Source organism: Mastacembelus armatus, chromosome 12 (genome assembly GCF_900324485.2).
Source record: "Mastacembelus armatus chromosome 12, fMasArm1.2, whole genome shotgun sequence".
Classification (NCBI taxonomy): domain Eukaryota; kingdom Metazoa; phylum Chordata; class Actinopteri; order Synbranchiformes; family Mastacembelidae; genus Mastacembelus; species Mastacembelus armatus.
Window position 1 is genome coordinate 326,718 of NC_046644.1, and position 15,244 is coordinate 341,961.

A 15,244-nucleotide genomic window follows, 5' to 3' on the forward strand; every position below is an offset into this window, starting at 1 on the left:
TGTTCTTCAACAGGTCTGACACTGTGGCAAATGTCCCAGTCTAACCATACCCCCTGATTCTTCTTCAACGCCTCCTCCTCCTCCTCCTTGTCCTCCACCACTACAGCTATTCCCGCTCCCTCACCTGGGCATGTCCCACCATCTATAACAGTAACAGGGGTAAGGTTACAGCTATAAAGACTGTGCTGTGGGAAGGCAGCTGACCCTGATGGTGTATGTCCAAGGCTACTTACGGACTGTGCTGCCCAACTGTGTGAGCCTCTACAGAGGATCTTCAACCTGAGTCTACATTTGGGGAGGGTCCCAGCTCTGTGGAAAACATCTTGTATTGTTCTGGTACCTAAAGTTGTGTCCAGCTGAACTAAATGACTACAGGCCAGTGGCTCATCCCATAATATGAAGGTCCTGGAGAGGATGATTCTGCGCCTACTAAGACTTGAGGTCAGACACACAATAGATCCCCTGCAGTTTGCTTACAGAGAACATATTGGTGTCGATGATGCTGTCCTCTACATGCTTCACTGTTTTTTGTCTCATCTGGAAGAACCTGCAAGTTATGTCAGGATTATGTTCTTTGACTTTTCAAGTGCATTCAATACCATCCAACCAATCATCCTCAACCATCCTCAGAGACAAGCTCAAAGGGATGGGGGTGGGTCCCTGCTTTGTTTCCTGGATCACAGATTATATGACAGGCTGGGAAACTACATCTCTGGTAGAGATTGGAGCAGCACAGGAGCTCCACAGGGCACTGTTTTGGGTTCATTCCTTCATTTCTGTACACACTGTACACAGCAGACTTCATGTACAATCCTTCAGTGACTGGAGTCACAAAAACTGCCTCCTACTGAACACCTCTAAAACCAAGGAGATGGTAGTGGATTATTTAAGGTCTAAACTTCCTTATCCAGTCAACATCTGTGGTGAGGACATTGAAGTGATGTCAGCCTACAAACATCTGGGCTTGTACCTGGATAATAAACTGGACTGGTCACTGAACACAGACGTTCTACATAAAAAAGAGACTCCACAGGCTTCCAGTTTTATCTAACTCATGATACAAAAAATGGCTTTTTTGCAGACTCCATGTTTATTTGTTACGAGCTGTCAAAGCTGAATTCTGTTGTCTGATCCCACTGAGACTTAATTCCCTTAATTTTGTCAAATTACCAAAGATGCAATATATCTTTATAAATCTTGACACATCTGTGGTCATCTGTATTCTTTCTTTCATAATCCCATGTCTCTTCCTGCAACTCCTCTACTCTCTTGTGCCATTTTTCACTCTTTGTTCATCTCTTTCCCCAACCCGCCATCATTTGTTTCCTCTTTTATGCTTCTCTCCTCTTTCAATGAGGTTTCATTAAAGTCCATCATACATCGGTTTTTCTCTCTGCCCTCTTTGCAGCTAGTCTGTTGAATCCCTATGCAAACCTGATTTCCTGTTGCTTTATTTCTTAAAGAAATATTAATCAAAGACAGGTGGGAGTACAAAGTAATCTCAATTTGGAAAGTTTTGCCCTAAAAACCTGTGCGTAAAACACTCCATGGCAAGCTGAGAGGTCTGTGCTTCTGGTTTTTCCTGACTATCATCACATCATTGGGTTTGAAAAACCTCAGAAATGTGACATTTTTATGAGAATAATAAAGGATTTATGTCCGCTGCAGGCTTCTGGGTGCTTCAGAGCCGGCTGTTTAATTCATAAGATGAAATTTGGCTGAGGAGTTGGATGTCTTTCATTTATCTCACTTCCACAGCACAGTCTACAGCAAGATCTAATGAGCCACACACACACAAACACAGACCCAGTAATTGTAATGAGCGGAAGGCATCACATACACACAACATATAAATATATACACACACATTAGAAGTGTGAACAGCTTCCTCAGTATAAATATTTCAGGCCTCAGTGATGCTGGATTCAGATCGAGGCCGAACTGTCAGAGGGTCACTTTAAACTCTTTCTCTTGAATCAAAACTACAAGTACAAACTTTTTCCTGACAATATCCTCACAAATATCAAATGCAGCTAGGGAGAGCTAGTTCTCACACAACCCCCGGAACAGGCACAACCCTGTTACTTCTACTGCTATTACATCCACTACACTTTCTGTTACTGCCATGTCATGCTGATACTGCTAGTACAGCTGCTAACACTGTAAACTCCCCTACTACTTTTCCATCTACACTGAACAAAATTATAAACACAACACTTTTGTTTTTGTCCCCATTTTTCATGAGCTGAACTTAAAGATCTAAGACTTTTTCTATGTACACAAAAGGCCTATTTCTCTCAAATATTGTTCACAAATCTGTGTTAGTGAGCACTTCTCCTTTGCCGAGATAATCCATCCACCTCACAGGTGTGGCGTATGAAGATGCTGATGAGACAGCATGATTATTGCACAGGTGTGCTTTAGGCTGGCCACAATAAAAGTCCACTCTAAAATATGCAGTTTTATTGTATGGTGGGGTCCGGGGGGGGGTCCGAAAACCAGTAAGTATCTGGTGTGACCACCATTTGCTTCAGTGCAACACATCTTCTTTGCATAGAGTTGATCAGGTTGTTGATTGTGTCCTGTGGAATGTTGGAACACGCTCAATGGGTGACATGTCCGGTGAGTACGCTGGCCCTGCAAGAACTGGGATGTTTTCAGCTTTCAGGAATTGTGCACAAATCCTTGCAACGTGGGGCTGTGCATTATCATGCTGCAACATGAGGTGAATGAATGGCACAACAATGGGCCTCAGGATCTCTTCACGGTATCGCTGTGCATTCAAAATGCCATCAATAAAATGGACCTGTGTTCAAGTTCAAGTCCAGTTGAGCTTTATTGTCATTCCGCTACATGTGGGGACATACAGTGGAACGAAATACACATGTAAGCATGTAAACATATATTACTGAGTCTTTTGTGGGATTATGTACCCACAGTAGTGTGTGAAAAGTGTCTAGTGCGCGAAAAGTGTTCTAGTGCGCATAGAGGAAAGTGTGTTACTACAGGTGGTTTGTACAGGCCCACTCACCTGTGTGTAACACACTTCAAATGCACAAAATGTAATTGGGGGGGGGGGGGGGGGGGGGGGTCCATGTTTCAGGAGGTAGGGGGTTTGTATGGGGTGTCAGAAGGGGGCAGGGTGATTTGAGTTCAGGGCCCATCTCCTGGGCGAAAAAGCTGTTGAGCAATCTGTCCGTCTTCCTGATGGTAGGAGCTGGAAGAGACTGTGGGAGGGATGGGTGGGGTCCTTCATGATACTGTTGGCCTTGCTGGAGCATTGTGAAAGGAAAATGTCCATGATGGAGGGGAGAGGGGCACCGATGATCTTTGCAGCAGTGTTCCCTGTCCTTTGGAGGGTCTTTTGGTCTGCTGTACTACAGTTCCCATACCAGACAGTGATGAAGCTGGTCAGCAAGCTCTCAATGGTTCCCCTGTAGAAAGTGGTGAGGATGGGTGGTGGGAGACTTGCTCTTTTCAGCCGGCGGAGAAAGAAGTGTAGGTGCTGTTGTGCCTTCTTGGAGAGTGACACGGTGTTGGTCGTCCATGTGAGGTCCTCTGTGATGTGCACCCCCAGGAATTTAGTGCTGCTGACTCTCTCCACAGTTGAGCTGTTGATGGTCAGTGGGGGGTGGTCAACGGAGTTTCTCCTGAAGTCCATCATAACCTACTTTGTCTTCCCAACATTGAGGGACAGGTTGTTAGTGCCACACCATTCAGCCAGTTGTGCCACTCCTTTTCTGTAGTGTGTTTCATCATTGTTGCTGATGAGGCCTACCACCGTTGTGTCATCAGCAAACTTGATGATATGGTTGGAGCTGAACTTGGCGGTACAGTTGTGGGTCAGCAGTGTGCAGTTGTGGGTCAGCAGTGTGTAGTCGTGGGTCAGAAGTGTTGTTCATTGTCCATAACATATGCCTGCCCATACCATAACCCCACCACCACCATGGGCCACTCGATCCACAATGTTGACATCAGCAAACCGCTCACCCACACAATGCCATCTGCCCTGTACAGTGAAAACCGGGATTTATCCATGAAGAGAACACCTCTCCAAAGTGCCAGAAGCCATTCAATGTAAGAATTTGCCCACTCAAGTCGGTTACGACGACAATCTGCAGTCAGGTCGAGATTCCGATGAGGACGACGAGCGTGCAGATGAGCTTCCCTGAGACAGTTTCTGACAGAAATTGCAGAAATTCTTTGGTTATGAAAACCGATTGTTGCAGCAGTGATCCGGGTGGCTGGTCTCAGATGATCTTGGAGGTGAAGATGCTGGATGTGGAGGTCCTGGGCTGGTGTGGTTACACCTGGTCTGTGGTTGCGGTTGGATGTACTTCCAAATTCTATGAAATGCCTTTGGAGACGGTTTATGGTAGAGAAATAAACATTTAATTCACGGGCAACAGCTCTGGTGGGCATTCCTGCGGTCAGCAAGCCAATTGCACGCTCCCTCAAAACTTGCGACATTTGTGGCATTGTGCTGTGTGATAAAACTGCACATTTTTAGAGTGGCCTTTTATTGTGGCCAGCCTAAGGCTCACCTGTGAGTTCAGTTCATGAAAAATTGCGGCAAAAACAAGTGTTGCGTTTATAATTTTGGTCAGTGTAGTTCTTCTTCTGCTGTTAATGCTGCACTACCACTAATACTGCTACTAAAAGTACCTCTGGTAATAATGACAATAGTATCAATATCGACAGTTCCAGTGAACCACACTTGTCAGTTTTATTCACCGCCACAACCATCATGTTCTACACTGTTATAGGGTGTGTATTGTATCTGCTACATATCATAGCATTGTATGTGAACATGATGTCATGTCACCACATCATCAGTGTGGTTATCATTGGTGACGTGTGTGTAATCTACCTGTTAGAGATCTGGTGACGGCACTCTCGTACAGCGGGACTCCCTCTCCAGCATTATTAAATGCCTTCAGGGAGATCACATAATGTGAGCTTGGCTCTGAGAGAGAAAGAAAGAGGAGAGAAAGTTTCATTTATATTCTCCAAATATAATGTAGTACATTATCATTTAACAATGACACTGTTAATATTTATTCCCTTCTACTTCTCTATGCTTCAGCAAAATATAGTCATTCAAATGTAATGTCAATAAAGGGGAGACATTTTGAAAAAACAGTCAAAGGTTAGTCCCGTTTAACTTACTATTTCTATGAACATTTCCCCATAATAAATATTTCTCTCCAAACTGACTTAAGATGACCACTAGTTAAGCTTAAGGTCTGAGACTTAACGGGGCTTATGGTGCTTTTTTTCCATCAAAGCTCTTTCCTTCTGGTTTTAAGGACATGACTTCTCTTCGTTCCTGACTCGACATTGCCATTTCAAGACAGCAGCCGACATATGACCTGACTGTCATGCAGCACCTTATCCTGTTGCCACTCGTCACTCTTGATGTGATGATGGTGCATGTTTTGTCCATGTGGCGTCAAACCCTCAAATCAGTTAAACAAACACGCCTGCTCTGCTCCCCAGATGCCTTGCCACATGAATTAATGATCACTATGAATTATAAATGCCTTTTACATATGTGCACTCACTCCCATGTGTGCATGCAACACAATGGCTGGATTTTATTTTTTCATTACTTCTCCATTATGAGACCTGGGATGGGAATTTTTATTCCCATATAAAAATTCAAGCTATTTGTTATTGTCTTCTTTGGCATGCAAATTGCCTGTTGTGGTTGATGGGCAGGATGTTTTTTCTTTTTCATCCTTTCACAATTACATTTCCACCTCTAGCAGCTTTCTTATTAAATTCCTTTAAATTATTGATTGTGATTAAATGGGGATTTCATCTTCATAATGCATGAATGGAACAGTGAAGCTCTGTGTCAATATTGGTACTTTGTTGGCAAGAGTAGCTGGATTTATGAATTTGTTAAATATACTGTTGTTGTAAACATGGAATTAGGAATTATTTCAGTCCTGAGAAGAGAATACAAGAAAAAGGTTTTAACTGTGATATTAATCTTCTGCCTATAACCTTCTGATTTTCTCTCTGTGAGAGGTGTACAGGTCATCACTTGACCTTTGGCAAATGCATGGTATTTTAAATTCAGCTGCTGACCTCCTGTTAAATTCAGTGAACATAATTTTTTCCACATGCTATTTGTTCCTATTGAACAAATACGCTACTTAACTACGTTGTAAAGTTGAATTCTGCACAAACCCGTATCAGTACCAGAATCTTTTAGAATCCATTAAGCTTCATAAACGTGACTGTTATCGCTAAAATAGGGCCTCACTACCACTGAGCACACTGAGCTCATGCCCTCAGTATTTTTGTGCAAATGTGGAGGTTTCTTTTAGCAGAACTTTATATTCCTCAGTTAAAACTGCTGACAATGGGTATTTAACTCAATTTAACTCAGTTAAAATGTGACCACAGCAGTAAATAAAAGGATGCAGCATCCCTCCACCAACATTTCAGTCTAGTCATCAGAAGCTTTGAAACTAATGTTTGGAAAAAAACAAGTACAGTTTCCACACAATATTTCCTGCAAACTTCTCTAAAAAGGCATATGATATCTGATGCTAAGGAAGGCCAACAAGTTATTTAAGTCAGACTAAGTTGATAGAAAATATATTCAGAAAATGAATATCTGCCAAAAATCTATTATTGCATTTGCACAAATTGTATTGCATTTTTCCTATATGAAATATAAAAGCCCAAGTAATGTCTTGTCATTATGTTGTCTTGACAGTAATGCAACCTCAGTTTGTTGCAAGGCGTTCTTTGGCATTTTTGATGGAGCTAAGCCAGTAGATTCCCTTTGAACTAAGTTAGGCTAAACACCTCCGGCATCTACAGTGATTTTCAAAGAAATGAAGTGATATCCATCTTCTTCTTCTCAGCTCACATTGGTTCTGTGCCCTGTACCCCCACCCCGCTCCTCACCCAGGTTTTCAATTGAGTAGTATCGCTGCTTGCTGTCCACCCTAACCGTCTCAGCGTAGGGACTTCCCACTCCGTAGCCAATGATGTAACCACGGACCAGGATGTTGGGGCTGAGGGGTGGAGTCCAGGACATAATGATGCTCTTGGGCAGCGGCCTGACATGCAGAGAGCTGGGCTGGTGTGGCACCTGGCTCTCTGCAAAAACACAACAATGAATGAATGTTCACACCAAAGAAGAAGATAGGGTGGTTGTCGTTTCTGACCTCAGTATTTCTGTAGTCCCTGACCTCTGCCACCAGCAGTCTTAAGTTAACCTTGTTTGCAGCTGCAGATACTTAGAGCAACCTTAGCTAACAGATGCTACCCCTGTTAAGTGTGTATTAAGCCCTAATCAGCCATGACACCTTATATTATTCCTCAGCATCAGATTAGATCAGATTACTGTGCCCTCAGTCCCTACTTTATTGAGTGATAATCCATTGAAATGAGATTTGGGGCTGCCCCTGTCCCGGCATGGAAACACAGTTAGCATGGATGTTTTTGTTTTTTATCTCAGTAGCTTCCTGCTAACCAGAGTGTCCTCCTCTAAGCTTCAGCCTGAGGTCAGCCTTTCTAATTATTCTGCTAGAAATTATTCAGCAACCAAACCCAAAGAGCTAGCAGCTTGTTTGCTGGTTGGAGTGTCTCTCCGTTCAGTTCTTTATTTGTTTCTATCCGTCTTTTCATTCTTTTCTCAGTGAAACATCCCTGTTGCCTGTTGGTTTTGCTGTTTTTTTGCTTCTTTTTAACTTTTGTAAAACATCCCTGCCACTTTGCCCTTTAGCAAGGCTCTGAGCAAATATAAAACCTGCCAAAAGATGAATTTGCTTCTGAAATAGGTCTGGGCACTTAACTTCTTGTTTCCACAATAAAATCTACAACCCCCCCCTACTGATGAAGGGGATTGGTGAAGGTTTGTTTTAGGCTGGCAATGAAGAAAAGGATTCATTATCTCTCCACCAACATTTGATTCTTAGAAGGTTTAAAAGAAAATTTACAAGTTAAAGTTAGGAAATAAAATAAGCTTCCTGTAATAAACCTTAAACTTGGAGCCAAATTATTGCTACAGCAACTACCTGATATTTTCTAAAGAGATTCGAACCTGGAGAGATGACCTCTCTTTTCTTACATCTTTACCTCCTGGGGGTAAAAATAAGCATTAGAGTGGCATCCTAAATGAGAATGGTTTATCCTCTTGGTTTTCATACAAGTAAATAGAAAACTATAAATATATTTGTTCTATTTGTTTAAATCTAGAATCCTTCATCGATTCCGTATGTTAGGTAAGACTTGTTGACGCTCCATTTAACATTTATAGTCATAATATAAACATTTACTAAATTGCTTATAGCTGACCATCATATTGTTATGGGCATAGAATTTTAACAGTGTTTAATAATATACACTGTTTCAACAATTATCTATTCCAACTGTATTTTAATATATTGTCATTCATTATATGTGTGTACATCAGCCTCTGCTTACTGTATGGGTGCCCACAGGAGGACGTACAGCTGCTAACAAACACGTTAATAACCACTGCTTTGAACTATATTTTATTCATCTAGCTTTTTATTCAGTCTTTGTGTTGTGCTTTACCTCTCCCTACAGCCACATTGTCCACAGCAGACACACCACTAAATAGAACGTGGTACAGCTTGTGTGGTCATTTACATTATAGATCATTAGAGACGGAGGAAGAAAGGATTTTATGTTTCCACTTGAAGGCCGGAGCAACAGTAGGAAAGCTCTGTGTATATTTGCTTGTGTGCTCTTTGTTATAGAAATACAAATCATTCTTTTGGGGCTATAAAAAATCATAACATTTATTTTCCTTTTTGCACCATTTCTTTGCATCACCTTGCGATACATTGTGTATTTACTCTACCATTTGATCTTGAAAAGCATATATTAATTGTACACAGACAAGGGTTTTAAATATATCTCATCTATTGTCTTTTTCATGAAAATGCATCTTTAGGTTTCTATACATTGATGTCTTTTTCTTTGCTCTCAGGTCTGCTTCTCTTGAGTCTTTTCCTTTCCATTCTTCTCTCTTCCCCTCCTCCACTCCCCTCCTGCTCTAATCCTTCCCTCCTCCCCTGAGGCCAATCTTTCATCCATCCATCCATCCACTTCAGCCCTTGACTGGTTAAATATTTATGTGTGCATTAGGACAGTGGAAGTATTTACATGCTGTTGCACAGATCAGTGCTACCACACACACGCACACACACGCACACATGCACATACACACACACACACACACACACACAGGTTGTCTTTTTGTAGTTGCAAGAACACACATTAACATAATATATTCTCTAGCCCCATTTCTGAACCACCTTAACCGTCACAACTAAATGTCCCAATCCTACCAAACCAGATTCTAGCTTGAACCCTAAAACCAGGTTTTAATCCTTAAACAGCCCTTTAAGGTGTGAGGACTGACCAAAATGTCTTCATAATTTTTATATTGAGCTAAAATGTGTCCACACAGTTTAAAAAGACACGTATACACACACACACAAACACACACGCACACACACACACACACACACACTGCTTTTACCATCCAGGTCATTCTCAGGTGTCTCAGCGGTGTACCAGTCGCTGGCCGGACCTGTTCCATTGGCAGTCATGGCTGCTACTTGGAAACTGTACTGACTGCCCTTCTCCAGACCTGAAGAGAGAGTGCATGTTATTGTAGTAGGCATTTAGCTACAGTACCTTTTATTGTTTATACAAAGTATAAAGGTATCCATACTATAAAAATTCCTGCAAATACTACTACTACTACTACTACTACTACTACTACTACTAATGATAATAATAATGAAGTGGAGAAATGGACAAAACTACTTGTGGTCCCAGGAGTGTATCTGCCTATTTAAACGTTAATATTTCGTAGTTACATCTGCTACACAAACAGATAAACAAAATACAACAAAACAGCCTCCTGGCTTGCTGCACTGCATGTGATGATCATTAGGATTTCACCCTCTGTGTATTGATGAAGTCTTCTTAATTTGCTGAAGCTCTGATTGGCTTCTGTGACACACTTCTCCAAAGCAACAACAGCTGAGGCTCAGGACACCATTTTTAGAATCAAAAACAGGAAAGATGGTACACTAATTGTAAACTGATCCATTTGATTTTGATGTAATAATTACAAAATGATATTCATATTCATTATTTCTTTAGATCATAGGTCACTAACAGGCGGACCGCGGTCCAGGTGCGGACCCAGAAGCCGCCCCATACGGACCCGGACCTACAGTCAAAACAGAAGTTTGTGATTTAAAACCTAACGAGGCGCATCTATTTTCACCGGCGCAGCTTTTTCAGACTTTACTGTAGTGGAAACGCACAGACCAATTGCATGTGAGTTGAGCCATCCCACGTGATACCACTCAGCCAATTAAGTCTGTGCATCCCAGGCGGTAAACATTACGACTCTACAGTGTAAAAACTCAGGACTTGTTAATCCAGGGACCATTGACTCCTCCCCATATTGGATTTTTTTAACAGCAAAGGTTTCTGGGACTTGTAGTTGTCCCAAAGTTCATGTGGACATGGTCACAGTCCAGAGGGACTTTTTTGTGCTTTTATTTTTCGAAAATGAACCCTTAGTTCTGGTCTTGCCAAAATAACAAGCAAGAGATCAAAAAGACGAACCTTCAGATTTTAATTTCTTCTGTTGCTACTTATGAATATATTGTGTAGTGTAAATTAAAGAGTAAATCAAAGTGTTAATAAAGCTTTAATCTGCTGCCCTTATTCTTCCTCAGTGAAGCAGCAAATTTTTATCAAAATCAAAATTTTTTTTTGTTTTTTATTCTCAGTAAAAAGGGGTGATTATTGCTTGGGCTGGAGCAAGCTCGATTTAAGGCAGGCATGCTTACACACACACACACACACACACACACACGGGTAACACCTGCCACTGGGGAATGGATTCCTGTGCAGGCACAGTGATGAAGATAACCATCAGTGGAAAATAATGAAAACGAAGTTCAGTTTCATTCAAATCCTGCAAACCTCAAATTGAAATAATAGCTGGTGGCAGTCTGAATGCAGACACACACATACACACTTGTAGATGTAAACTCATGAAAATGCAGATTTCTTATATAACACCCAGTCTATTGTGTCACTCACCCACACACATTTCCAACCACACCAAACACACTAAAACACACACACACACACACACACACACACACACACACACACACATATCGAGGATTTTTATCTTTGTGTCTGTTTGGTTGTTCATGTTGGATGAATGTTTTAGCTTCAGGTGAGGTTCAGTGAAAATCTGTGTTTTTCTTAAGCGCTATGTATGCAAACCATAGTCTGGCAGATGTTTAAAATAAAAGTGCTTTTTAAATGTCTGTTCCAAACAGCCAGAATGATTTTAAATATAGAAAGTCGAATTTTACAATTTTACAAATTTATTTGGAACACCCTAATTCAAACAATACGATCACAAATCGTCTTGCAGAGTCCCACCTGTGAACAAGTACCAGAAGTTGTTCGGTTCGATGGCCTCCTGGTCTCCACGCCGACCGGTCTTCCTATATTTGATCTTGTAGGCTGTGATAATGCCATTCTGGGTGCTGTGCGGAGGTGGCTGCCATGACACCTTGATGCTCTGAAAGACAACAATATGTAAAATCAATGAACTCCAGAGCAACTTCTGACTGAGGACACAGAGGTTACAAGACAAGACATGGGCACAGATGAGTAAAAGGTCCTCCTTCATAGGAGGAAGACCCTCGGAATCTGAATAGTTGTATACTTCTTTGTGGTTGTCATGCTTCTATTTGTAGTAGTTTTGTGTCTTCTGTGGTAATTTCAGATTTCCTTGTTGATATTTACTTAAAGTGACTTTTACCACAACATAAGATTTGGTACACAGATTGCAGACAGGCTGAGGGGAAGATAAGGTGATTTTTTTAGTCCAGCAGTTTATATGAAATGTAAAATTAAGAAGGTATAAAAAAACATCTATTTTTTGTGTTTGAAGCTACACCAATTCAGAAGATATAGGTCCATGGCCAAAACCAGCAGAATGGCCAACAGCCTCTACCCTCTACCCCCAAGCAGTCAGGCCACTGAATGAATAATCAACAGCAACCCCACCTATGCCCCCTCAGCCGCTACTCTTCCGTGATCTCCATTTTCACACAACTCAATTACTGTGATCTGGACTTTGCATTGCTGCAGCATCCCACCACTCATTACACTCTTGCAGACCCTCATAGCACTCCCTACCTCATAATAGACATGTTTATTGCATGGTAGCACCTATGAACTTGTGATTGTATTGTTACTTTGTGGATTTATTTATTTATTCTGGGTTTTCAAGTATTGCACTGTATGCCAAGTCTGTGTTTGTTCCATAATTATTTCGTTGTTAATCTGTAACAATGACAATGAATGAATGAATTGAACTGATCATCAGAGAAGCCCATCTAGTTTCTGCTGTGTCATTTTTCAGATGAATATGACGTTGAGTGGCTGCCTGCATGTTTCTGTTTTTATTGAATAGAGCTAGTACAAGTTGGGGCACCTTGAATTTCACTATCTTTGTGTGTCCATTGTTTATATATTGCATATATTTAAGTGTGCAGATCTGTGTGTGTTTATGTGCATGTTTGGTGGTGTGTTGCATGAATGTTAATTATGTTATTTGCATGTTAACGACCCACCTCTGACACACACACACAGCAGATGTTTGCTCAGCCCCCAGTGCGCTCTGGTCTGTGAGGCAGCTGCCATCAACAAACCTGCTGAAATACTCTGTATGACTGTGTGTATGTGTGCTTGTTATGTTGGAATTAATGAATAAAGATTAATGAATTTGAAAAGGAAAGGAGATGTCTGTTCTACCAATTTCTCTGTTATTTTCTCTTTTTTTGTCACATGTAGTATTATAAGTTCCCATGCAGGATTCTAATTGAGGTACAACATTTATTAACAGCCTTGAACAAAATGCCATCAGAGGAAATTCATCAGGTATTTGACAAAACAATCGAATCTTGTGTAATCATATGTATGTGTATCTTATGTATGAAATTTTGTTTTCATATTTGACTGTGATCAGTAGTTAGTAGTTGTAAAACAATGAACATCACAATAAATAACTAGTAACTATTTTATCCATGTCTAAAAGATATTTTGGTTTCATTCACGTGTGTTAGCACCTTAGCCAGACAGAAAGGCTGTATGAGCCCAAAAATGAGGAAGCCTGACTTTAATGGTATGCTGCTCACTCAGTGAGCAATTCGTTAAGGGACTATCTCATCACATAGTATCCAATACAATATCTTTCTTTCTCTTTCTCCAAAGATGACCTGTGAAAATTGTGATTACTAGCAGCACTTTGGAACAATGATTTTACAAATCAGTTGCGTTTTATTAGCTATGGGTAAATAACCAGAAGAAATGAGGGTACAGACTAGACAAGTCCCCAGTCAAGTCCCCAGTCAATCACAGGGCTGACACATAAAGATAGACAGACATTCACACTCATGGGCAATTTAGAGTCAACCCCACCTGCATGTGTTTGGACTCAGGGAGGAAGACGCATCACCCAGAGAAAATCCACACAGACACAGGGAGAAGATGCAAACTCCCCACAGAAAGGCCCTGGTCAGTTGCAGTGTTTATTAGAGCAGTCCAATTGATCAATTGGTTTCATTGTCGACATCATTGGTAGGAAAGCCTTGGGGCTGTGAGTCACAGACAGGGTAGGGAAATCACAAAAAATGCCAGTGCTCAAAAATTCAACCTTGTAGGGTTCACTAGCAGTTAGGGAATATTGTCTTGAGCTGAATAGAAAATGATTAAACTGCTGGGTGAAACTAAATGCCCTGTCATACAAATGTAATACACATCTGCCAGTCAGTCACGAAACAATACTTTCTATAGTTATTGCACAATTTCTAGTAATGGCCTTGAAGTGAATTATCATTTTATATATAACATGCACAACTCAGAGCCAGGCACCCACTTATGTTTGTACAGATTGTATGGCACACATTCACACATCTGTTGATGGTGTCATATTAACTCGCACAGACTCCGTGTGATCCCTGCATCAGTTGTAGGCTAAATCATTGGGTCAATGAACAGTTTACATATTCAGCCAGTGTTTCTGTGACGACGGCCACAGAGGAATTCATTAACATTTAGCTGCACCTGTTCCCTCTGCTGCTCCTCATCCTACTAATTGATTACAGCAGAACTGATTACTGAAAAGGAGGATGGGATGGCAGGAGAGAAAAGGAAAAAACTGAACAAAAGTGTGTGTCGGCCAAAGTCCTCCATACTCTCTCTCATTCTGGTCAGGCATCACCATGTGCTTCATTAACTAATTAGCCACTTTAACAGGACATAGTTGGATGTGACATCTCCTTGGAAACAATGCGGACGTTACACTCATGATGAAACAAAAGGAGGCAAAATCATCCATGAAGGAGGATAGCACAACTAGACTTTACCTGAAGGGAAATGTTCCTTAACTATAACAAAAAATGCTTTGTTTTCACTGTCATCACTACTGTTACTGTTTTTACTACCACTACTACTACTATTATTATTTTAAATGCTGCTACTACTGTTATTACTGCCACTACTCTTATTGTTATTACTGTTACTGGTAGGATTACTGCAACTACTGCTATTCCTGCTGTGACTACTGCTCTTACTACTGCTGCTACTGCCAGGATTACTGCTGCTACTAGTGCTGCTACAATTGATATTTCTGCCATTAGTACTGTGCCTACTACTTATTATTACTGCCATTACTGCTGAGATTAGTGCTGCTGCTACTACTACCGATGATGCTACTGCATTATAAATTAGTACAGCGCCTTGGGCGTGCATAGGTATCACTATTACATTACTATTACTGCTGTTGAATATAATATAATAATATAATATAATATAACATTTCTCTTGCCTGAAAAGACATATACTGCATAATTTATTCCACAAATGTTGTGAAAGGGAAAAGCCTCCATCAGTTTCAATTTTGTACCATCCTTACTTCAGGTTTCTGTCACTACTTTCAGATATATCTGTGTTGTCTTTGCTAGAGACTGTGGCCAACTTGGACCACATGGCTCATATCAGACCTATTGCATGTAAGTGGTTGAAGTCCATAATCCAACTGCTGCTAATAAAATAGCTGAACCACAGTTTGCTGTGTTCATTAAGTTATACAGTTTCATCTCTTTCATGGTGCTGTCTGATGTGAATGGGCTCC

The 15,244-nt window shown here is 41.0% G+C and overlaps 1 protein-coding gene across 1 annotated transcript in view; it reads right to left on the reverse strand.

Annotated features, from left to right (window-relative positions):
- LOC113124673 (netrin receptor DCC-like) overlaps window positions 1-15,244 on the reverse strand; it is a 131,271-nt gene that overhangs the window by 95,369 nt on the left and 20,658 nt on the right. The window contains exons 6-9 of the mRNA XM_026297722.1: window positions 11,482-11,623; window positions 9,539-9,649; window positions 6,928-7,122; window positions 4,871-4,966 (exon numbers count right to left, since the gene is read on the reverse strand). Of these exons, the coding sequence (XP_026153507.1) occupies window positions 4,871-4,966; window positions 6,928-7,122; window positions 9,539-9,649; window positions 11,482-11,623 (544 nt within the window). The remainder of the gene's footprint in view (window positions 1-4,870; window positions 4,967-6,927; window positions 7,123-9,538; window positions 9,650-11,481; window positions 11,624-15,244) is intronic.